Source organism: Podarcis tiliguerta (assembly GCF_965153285.1).
Source record: "Podarcis tiliguerta genome assembly, chromosome: 1".
Taxonomy (NCBI): domain Eukaryota; kingdom Metazoa; phylum Chordata; class Lepidosauria; order Squamata; family Lacertidae; genus Podarcis; species Podarcis tiliguerta.
This window is the reverse complement of record NC_139534.1, coordinates 59,357,959-59,367,980: the sequence shown is the minus strand read 5'-3', so window position 1 is coordinate 59,367,980 and position 10,022 is coordinate 59,357,959. Positions and strand designations below refer to the sequence as shown.

General features: G+C 43.6%; 1 protein-coding gene across 3 annotated transcripts in view; it reads right to left on the bottom strand.

Moving 5' to 3' along the window:
- Window positions 1-733: 733 nt before the first annotated feature.
- Window positions 734-10,022, bottom strand: part of LOC310671529 (uncharacterized protein) — a 91,085-nt gene continuing 81,796 nt past the window's right edge. For all 3 annotated transcript variants that reach the window (XM_083427762.1, XM_083427763.1, XM_083427761.1), the window contains exons 14-15: window positions 9,361-9,513; window positions 734-7,980 (exon numbers count right to left, since the gene is read on the bottom strand). In XM_083427762.1, the coding sequence (XP_083283888.1) occupies window positions 6,308-7,980; window positions 9,361-9,513 (1,826 nt within the window). In that variant the 3' untranslated portion in view covers window positions 734-6,307. The remainder of the gene's footprint in view (window positions 7,981-9,360; window positions 9,514-10,022) is intronic.

Sequence of the window (10,022 nt, the reverse complement as noted above, 5' to 3'; positions counted from 1 at the left end):
ACCAGAAGCTCAATTGTGCTTTAGGGGCCCATTCCTTTGTATTTTTAAAGCTTATATATATGTGGTTCTGTTGTGACCCAAGTTCAGTCAGGCTGTTATGCAGGAGCGAGTCATGACCCACCACTTGCAGACAATTGTTTTAGTTTATCGGGTCACAGGCCACAGCCTACAACTATTGCATATTCTTAGCGTGAAGTACTATAGAACCAGAAAACTAGAATTTGCCTGCCATTAGCCCAGAAAGGATATTAACCATCCAGGGGGGGACACACAAAAAAAACTTATAGTACTGTCCACATGAAGGCAACTTCAAAGTTTTGGCACCATCCCAGCAAAAGATTACCTGAAATCATTGCTCCCCAGCTACTACAGAGTGTCTCCAAGCAAAATACATCCTTAGCCAAGGGAATAATGCTGACAAGCAGTGATCTAGCAATGTTCTATGTTGATTACAAATATTATCTTTCAGGCTTGGCATACCTGGTGCTGCAACAGTTAGGCCAAATTTATTCTAAGTAAGATTCATAGGATGAACAATGGTGATTAACTTCTAGTTCCCTCCTCTCCACATCTAACTTCTTCCAGCAGCCATAGGAAGAGGCCCAGTGCCCATGGGAACTCTTGGTGCTCTCTAGCTGAGTGGCTTAGTCCAGCCCAGCCCAAGAGCTCAGCACAAGAAGGGATGTGAGAAATAAATCCACACGTGTCAAATTACAGAATCAATTTGCAGCCGTTTGTGCTAAAATTTAACTGTTATTACAACCATGTAAAACACAGCATTTGAACACTGTACAGTCCTTCTGGATCAGAATAAAAAAAGTGAATGGTTTTTGTTTTGCCCTCCCACCCCACCCCCCAAAAGCATATACATAAAAAGGCATGAAAGCAATAATACAATACACGGAGTTACAGAGGAAGCTCTCAAGAAGTGTAAACAAGAATAGCAATTAAAATGTAATAATAAAAAAAGACAATGGCAGCAGAGCGATCAAAGTGCACAAAAGGACCAATCTACTGAACTGCAGAGGTTACAAATTTCAACAATGGAAGAGTTTCCAGAACCTCCATGCTGAATTTCTGCCACGTGGCTGTACTGTTTCTGCTCAAAAGTGTTGGATCTGATCCAACCCCTAGCTGAACATTAAAACTAAATACATCTCGGCTACATGCACACCATTTGGGGATTGGGGTGGGGGGAGGGAGTATTTTCCTGAGTTCCTAAAGAAATACTGGCTCCATTCCCCTTACTTAGGAAGGCTGTAGGAGCCATTCATTGTTTGCTATAGAGCAGGCGAGGTTGCTGTTTGCCTACTTGCACAAGTAAGCGTCTTTGCACTGAATATTCCACAGCCCCCACCAAGCACACACATTATTTTCAAGGGAGATATTGTACTTGTCCTGTCTTGACTTACAGTGGGCACGCTCCTATAGCAAAAGGGGGCAAACCTGAATAGGAAATAATGGCATCAAAAGAAAAATACCACTAGCAAACCTCTCTAGAGCTCACTTTGCAACTAGAGGTGATAAATGCATTGTTGTCCAAAAGTAGGAAGCATTAAGCTTACAAAACACCATGTAATATAGTCCCTAAACTAGATGCCGTTGAAATCCAAGTAGCTTTCTGCATATGGCAGTCTAGTTTGTACAAGGGCATCCCTAATGTTGCTAGAATACTGGACTAAAAGTTGCTCCTTTTCTAACTCCTCACTAGTCCTCTCCAGCTGAGAGAACCTGAAAAACAGACTGTGTGATGAAAAACTACTATCTCGGTTAAATACCCTCTCTTACCTTTCCACGTAAGATGCACTGTACTAGTCCCTCTTGCATCCTGTTTGGAGTCTGTTTTACACTCTTGCATTACCTAATCCTCTTTTTTTGCTGCAGGCATCCCGGCTGAATTCTTTAGCATTCTGGTCCACTTCCATAATGTCTCAAATTTAATTGTGCTGTTAGAGCAGAATCAAATTGGTTTCCTATCTGCACGTGACACTGAACTAAAATTTAGGGTGGAGAATTTCAGGCATGCGCACCAAGGTAAGCTCTCTTATGCCCCTTGTCACTCTCACATTTGCTTTGGTCCCAGTGCCATTTCCAAGAGAGAGGTTGGTCGGATTTGAGGGAGTTTTGGGGGGGGGGGAGTGAATCAACAAGGGAAACAAAGTACCGTGCCCTCCTTTCTACTGTTCCAGTTTGAAACAGCCGCTTCCAAACTAGAATTGGAACAGGCCACTGGCAGAGAAGAATGTTTGTATGAGCTTGACAACAAAGTCCCTCAACAAAGAGATTTAGACAATAACTGCAGATAGAGAATGCTTCCACCTGGGTTTTAACATGAGAATGCTGCACACAGGGAATGTTGCACATATGAACATCAGAGATCCTACTGGGTAGGCATTGTTTATCAGTTTTTACCTGGGTGGCTGTACTGCCTAGGGAAATCGTACATTTTAAATACATCTAACATTAATTACTATTTCATCCAGGTTTTACTAATACCTGCACAACTGTTATTATCTGAATGCCTTTTCAAAGTACAATATGCACTGTGACCAACTCCTATATGTAAAGTTACATTTTACATTTCTAATGTAAATAAGACAGTTACACCTCTAAAGCATAAACAAGATGGGTGAATAGCCTGTCTTATCCTCTAGGTATCTACCTAACTTTGGGTAGGACCAGAGAGTTGCTTTATACATTTTCCTAGTAACCTTACACATGGTTAATGTCTGCTGCAACTCCTCACAGAGGTTCACCCCCCCCCCTTGCAGTGATCTGTGGGTTGCTCAAGTTATTGGCTTGAGAAGTGTCATGCCTTGAGAAGGTGATACAAAGTCTGCTCCTCTTTGGGGATTTGCCCCTTTTAAGGAGCACGCTGGTTAAATAAAACTCTAGACATTTATTGGATTTTGCTGTGTTTCAAGGAGAGTAGCCCAGCAAAGAATCCTGCATCTTTTGATCAATTGCATGGAGAAAAATGCCTTGTCCTCCTTGGTTCACAGCAAATCAGGCCATGATACTGTCATTTTTAGAACTCCTTTACCCTTAACTCACATTTGTACTCCCTCCCATTGTAAGGAAAAGTTGAAAGTGTTAGAGCTTTCCTGCAAGGTCAGTTTAGTGAGTCATACATGCATTGCAATTGAAGAATGCAAGCAATCTGATCAGCATATGCAATCAATATAAAGGCAAAAAGTAACCCAAGATTCTTAAGGAAGCCCTTAAGAGAAGCAGCTCATTGCCACGGGCTTATGATCGGGGGGGGGGGCGGGGGGGGCAGAGGGACCATGAATGCCCCAGTATGAATCAAGAGAAAAGGAAAGGCTCCAAAAGAAACAGCTGGAAAGCCAATGGGCTGGAGGAACGTGACTAGTTCATAGAGTATATTTGGTCCAGAGCCTGCTCTGTTATAGTTCATTTTGTTTCAAAGTGTCCCTTGGTTCCTGTGCAGTTCTTTGGGAGTCTGTAGTAGACAGGGGCACAAAAAAGCTAGGACAACGAAACAGCAACAGCCAGCTTGGTTCTGCTGTATGAAAAAGGACATGCACACAGATAGGCACTGTGGCTTGTCATCGTACCAGTCTATTACTGAACCATATAGTGCTCCAGAAATTAAACAGCTGATTTTGAGACCACATGTTATAGCACTGCTCAGACATCTGTGGCCCAGGAAACAGATGAACATTTTGAAGCCAGGAGTTGTACAAGGAAGAGTGTGGCACGCATTAATAATAATTTTTGAAAAATAATCTTAAACTTTAATTGGGCCACAGTCCTGCTCTCTGGCTGTCTGGTAGCCAAAGGTCTAATTGAGGCAACATCTGCTGTTTCCACTAGGGCACAGTGCTCTAAAGCTCAGCAGGGGCCTGGAATGTCGCCTTTCCTTAAGGTAACTATTGGCTGTCCTACTGCAATTAGCTAGAGCATATATTGTCCATTAGCAATTCTTTTTGTGGAAAATGTGCGTCACAAGTTCAAGGCATGTAGGTGCTAACTGGGATGTGCATTTGACAGCTGTGAAATATTTCTGGATAAGCACCTTTAAAACTAATGTATTGCATGATGACCTTAATTCTGATCGTACCTTATTAGACTGAAAATGGAGGTACACGTAAAAATAATAATACAGAAATTGGAAGATCAGACTGGTAGAATGAACACATATTTGACTAAACAGGATCCCATCTTTTTCCTATTAACCTTTGCTCCAACTACAGCAAACAGGAGTCTTGTGCGCGTTGAGGGAAATCTAACCTAGATATCAAGAGTTTTTCAACACTTTTCTTTCTGTTCTAGAAGCCAATGAGCAAAATGAAGACTTATCAGTCTTTACCCTTGAAATACTATCCTGGAACGACTGATATACACAAACATTTTTCGACAATTGTGCAGCAGTTAGGGAAGTAAAATGTAAAATTCCACACAAGCACAATCTTTGTCTTCCCCCATCGCCATTCTTCTTTTCCTTCAAGAACACTGCAAGAACTAACTAATCATTAGGCCTCACACCACCCCATGAGGTAAGAATTAAGGATTATTATTCCCTCTTCCCCATCTCACCAAAGGAAGAGGCAGACAAGAAGTTATACAAGCCCCTAAAATCATAAACAAAGCTATTGTGACATTAGAAGAATTCCTGGCTCCCAGGGCTAAACAAGTAACCTCTCCTTGTGGTTAGCAAAGGGAAGTTAGGATTGCCAGCTGCAGACTGCTTGCTTTGCTCCCTCACTTCTAGGTAAAAATATTAAAAAGCAATAGACCATTCAAACAAGCAACTGTGCACTATCCAGTCCTTCACTTCAAACCAGACATCTGTTTAAGGAGGCATTTCTTGGCCCCAGGAGTAAAAACTAGACAATCCATTGAAAAGGCTGGGGGCAAATACTGATGGACAACAGCTCTGGAAAGAAGGTCGGGCATGAAGTATAAGCTTGTATTTGAAGAACCAGGCCTTAGGAAAGCTCCCTTCTAAAGCTATAGTTTTTAGGACTATACGCGTTCTTAAAGCACACCTTACGTTCCTAGAAAAGGCTATCTTCTAAAGCTATGTCTTCTGTCTTGGCCACTTTGCATTTTGTTGGCAGACAAATGGGCAAAGAATGGCATCAAGGATCTAGGAAAGTAAAGGCTGCAATCCTATGCACACTTACTTAGCAGTAAGCTCCAATGAAATCAGTGGGCTTATGTCTGTGTGAACATTCACAAGAATTGTGGTGACTTTCCTATCATCTCCAACATGCTTTCCACAAGGCTAGGCTGGAAATGGTATCCTTAGTGTCAATTCCACGGGACTCTTGTGGTTTGCCAACAGCCTAAGAATAACAGAGCAGTTCTGGTTTTTGTACAAGTGTACAGCCCCTCTTTACAGAAGCTTTTTTGAGTCACCTGCATGGTTGTGAGCCAGCTCACTTCCAGAATCTGCACAGGAAAAATACAGAGGGAGAGATGGGTAGACAGACCCTCCTACAGTTCTTCTGTCTGCCACAGTCACCCCTCCTGGTGATGCAAGTGGTCCAAGGACATGAACCCATCTCTGGTGAGTTGCATGGAATCCAGCCCACCACCTCGGCTTCTTTCAGAAACTACCCTTGCTCTCTATGTGCAGCACATCACACAGTACAACTGAACAGAAAAGCATTCCTCTGCATGAAATATTTTTACTAATCTTTGAGAATCCTCATCAGTGCAAACAAGTGAGGGAGCTAAAGAACAGGCATGCTGAGTCGCCTGGTTTCACTGCAAGAGAACACACACATGGACAATGTGTGCTGGATATTGCATAGATGCTGTAAAAGCTAACTTTCCTGGCATGAATCATCCACTGCTTAATTTACAGGACTACACTGGCTGCTAGACTGAAACAGAAGAGCCGCACCACTATTGCTACTGAAAAGATGTGCTACTGGCCCAAACCTACAGCTGAGTGGTCCGCCTGCTTCCTTAAATGATTCCTTCCACCTCCCTGGTGTTCTAATGCTCACCTTAAATTTTCAGCTGTAAGGGTTTGGAAAGAAATAGTTCAAATGGTTTTGTCAGGTTAAATCTGTTAGACATCTACTCAGGTGTGAAAGAGGAGATGAAAAGCCGGATTCCAAAGCACTTTGGGAGCTGTCTGAAGAGGAGAACCCAAATTTGTAAAGAATCCATCTACAGGCATTGTCTACTGGCCTGTATTCTAAGCTCCATCCTGAATTATTGGTATACAGTATGACTGGCAATGCAGTTGCCTCCTTAGGCTGTGTTTTCTCATTCCAAACCTCTCATGAATAAGCGCTGTGAAACCTTAATCTCCTCATTCTCAGCTCTACTAGAATGTGACTGACTTAGACATTTGCACCATGGGAGGGCAGCCGGGGTAGAAATTGTTATCTGAATGAGTTTTGAAAACCTTGGGTGGGATTTTTGGCTTTGGCCTTTGAAGGGCAGGTGAACCACTCAAAGTGTTCCGTGACTTCTGGTCACAGTCCCTGGCATCCCCACCCAGAGTTTCCATAGCGACAGGAGGAAGTGTGTCAGCATCACCTGCATCATGGCAGCTGGCTTCTGGCAAGGCCAGAGCCACTTGCTTTTTGCTTGAGAAGTCTTGCTCAGTAGCATGAGCCAAGTGAAGCGGGGTGGTAGTCTTTACTATTCTGAAGGGGCTGTGCTGCTCCTGCAACACCGGGGATGAAGTGGGCCGGGCTTGGAAGCCTTCTGACAGCAACGGCATCTCAGAGTCCAGCTCAGATAAGATTGGCACACTGCCCCCACCAGGGTGGTTCTTGTGAGGATGCAGCACCGCAAATGAAATGGGCTGGCCGTATTCGTTGGGCTGTTGCATCAAATCTACCGTTTCCCAATTTTGCCTCTGCAGATTTTCTAGCTCCCCAACTGATGCAGACTTGGGCACTGTACACTTTAACACAGGAGCACAGAGCTCAGTCTGTGGTATTAAAACTGCCAGTTTCTTAGAACCGGGCACCTGTACAGGAGATTTCTCTTCTCCATTGTCGCCTTCAGACAGGTTATCATACTGAGATGCATTAGAAGGTCGCCGTTGTCCATCCTGAAATGGGAGAAGAAGAGCAGCAAGTGCTTTGGTCGGACATGGAGCAGCTGTGCTTTCTGACAAGTCACATGTTGTGGACTGGCTATGTTCTGCCACAGAAGACAAGTCTGGACTTGGAGGCTGGTACAGGTGATCTGGAAGCAGCACAACATCTTCAGATAACAAATCCTCAGAGGAGCAGGTGATGCTCCCATCTTGAAGAGCTGCATCATTGCACACAGATGATGCCAACTCTGAGGTTCTTTTCTCTTCAAGAGACGGAAGCAATGGCACTTGGCAGAATATCTCTGACTCTGATACTGTCTCTGTACTATTGAGGGTGATAGACAGGTCTGCTTCTAAAGTCTGGCTCTGCAAGTGAGACTCCTCCCAGAGAGAGTTGTCCATTGGCAATCCATCTGTCTCACCTTGAAGCCGCTGGGGAGCAGCATGGTCTATATCATCTATAAAAAGACAGGGGTTATTTTCCTGTAAACTACACCTCTCCAATGATTCAGCCACCTTACAGACCATCACCACATCCTGACTTTCTCCAATGACCTCAATATCATCCAGCATTATAGGAGCATCCTCCAATGGGATTTCATTGGCATTTTCTTCTACTTGTTTCTCTCCCATTTCAAACTTTTGGCTTGGCTGATGATGATTCTGGAATGGATTTTGGTGCACATCAGCTGGTTCAGCTTGGATGGGTGGTCCATTGGGTTGTGGAACAGAGACTATCTCATGCATTGCCTTATTTGAATTAACTATTGTTTTGTTCAAGTAAGTAGGACTTTTATCTGGAGAAGGTTGCATTACAACATCTTTGTCATGGTTGAGGTCGCCGGCCGCCTTTTTCTGGCCGTTAGCTGCAACATTAGGCTTCACTGACACCGGATTGAGGGAGAGCTCCAGCCCCAGAGGTTTCTTGGGGAATTCTTCAGATTTTGCTGTAATGAAAAGCCACACATTAGTTTCTTATTTTGAATCCAAGTGCAACAATGAAGGGCAGCTGAAAGGAACCCAAACTTTCTGCAGCCCAGTTTAACGAGTGGTCAGGAAAGGAACAACAGCCTCTCAGTCTAGTGCATCTAATTCATATATATTCCCCCCCCCCCCAAAAAAAAAAATTCATGGTGATATTTGCAGCTCTTACCTCATCTGATTTAAATGGGGTTCTTTTTTTAATCCTGCCTTAACATTCATGCACATATGCAAACAGCTCAAGTAGGGCTCAATGTATTTTCAGTGACATACGTGAGAATGCCTTATACATACACAATGCCATGAGGAACAACTCAAGAGATCTGGAGATATTTAGTTTAGGGGGGAAAATATGACTAAAGGGAGGGACATGATTGAGGTTCATAAAATGATGCATGAGGTGGAGGAAATGGAGAGATAAAATTCTCTACCTCTCATAATACTAGAGCTAAGGGTCATCCAATCAGTAGACTCAGTTGCAGGTGAGGGCCATTGCCTCCATGCTCTGCTTCAGAGCTTCCTAGAGGCAGCTAGTTGGCTGCTGGATACTGGGCTATTAGATGGACCTTAGGAAGAGCCCTGCTGGATCATGCTCATGTTCATACTGTATATATAACCTGACAGTGCTTCCCCCCAAAGGCTAGGAATTGCTGACACCAAGCACTCTAGTTAGAACTCCTGGGCTTCTTCTAGAACCACAGTTCCTAGTGCGAACTCATATATACTCCCCTAATTGCATGCCACCGCAGCACCAAACCCTTTTGATGTAATGCATGGTTTGTCGTGTCCCACTATCAACAGATAAGGTCAAATACCACCCCTTCCCCACACGGAGCAAATACTAAATCATGGGTGTGTTGGACCAATGACCATTACCATTTGAGACAGGCCCATGAAGGCCCATGAACTCCTGAGCCAGACCTGAGGCAACATCATCTTGGATGAAGTCACACAAAACCACAGTTCTGGGTTCCTCCAACATCACACCCAAGACAAACTCAGCTGGCTTGGTCAGGGTGGGCAGTACACCAACAGAATCCCTAGTTGTGTCTCTTTGCCCCAACATCAGATGCAGGCCCCCGAGTCCCACTTCAAGAGAGGAGAGGGGCTTCCCAATGGTGGCAAGTGAACTCTAATGGAGTACAGCAACACTTCCCCAGACCCGGCCTCTCCAGTCTTGGATTTTGAAAGGGCTTTGTGTTTGTGCTAATCATTCCTCATCTAGATTCTAACTGGAATTGGAGGCTAGTCCAATTGAATTCTGCTCAGATAGAGAGATGGGGAGGTGAAGGGAGTGTGCTTAGGTTCATAGCAGATGATAAAAATATTACACATATTCTGCTTACCCGGGGGTGGCAGGTCAAATTTCATTTTGCGCAGTTCAGCCATGGACGCTTGCAATTGCTCAATTACAATATCATCTTCAAAATGCAAAGAGCCAGCAATTTTTTCTTGCAGGAATTCCCTTAGATCCTCTAAGGTCATTTTCAACAAGCGCTCTGGCAGGCAGCAGAAAATACAGCACAATGAAGATACCATGAGAGTTCAGACATATAGTTTCCACTGAATAGTGCTGATCTCAACAAAATAACAACTATCAATGCAGACAATAAAAAGGTAAAATTTGCAGTAAGTGTGAGTCATTGATACATTCCGCTTGTATGCCTTTACATGCCTTCTATACTTACAGTTTTCTCTGTCTCTAATTAATGCCCTTAGATCTAGCCTGGCGGAAATTTATAGTGTTGCATAACTTCATCATTGTGGTATTTAGATTAATCAGAACCTCTTGCCTGAATAAAGCAATGTCTGGCACACTGCTGTCTGCAGCCATATGCAGAATGGTTCAGACTCACATTCAGAATAACACCTCTAGGGGGAGTAAAGCTGCACTGGTACTGTTTGCAACAGATCAGCTTCTGACAATGTATTTGGTCATGAAAATGCACAATCCTCAAGAATTAAATTCTATGTATTCAGAATAACTTCACAGAAAAGCATCTGTATT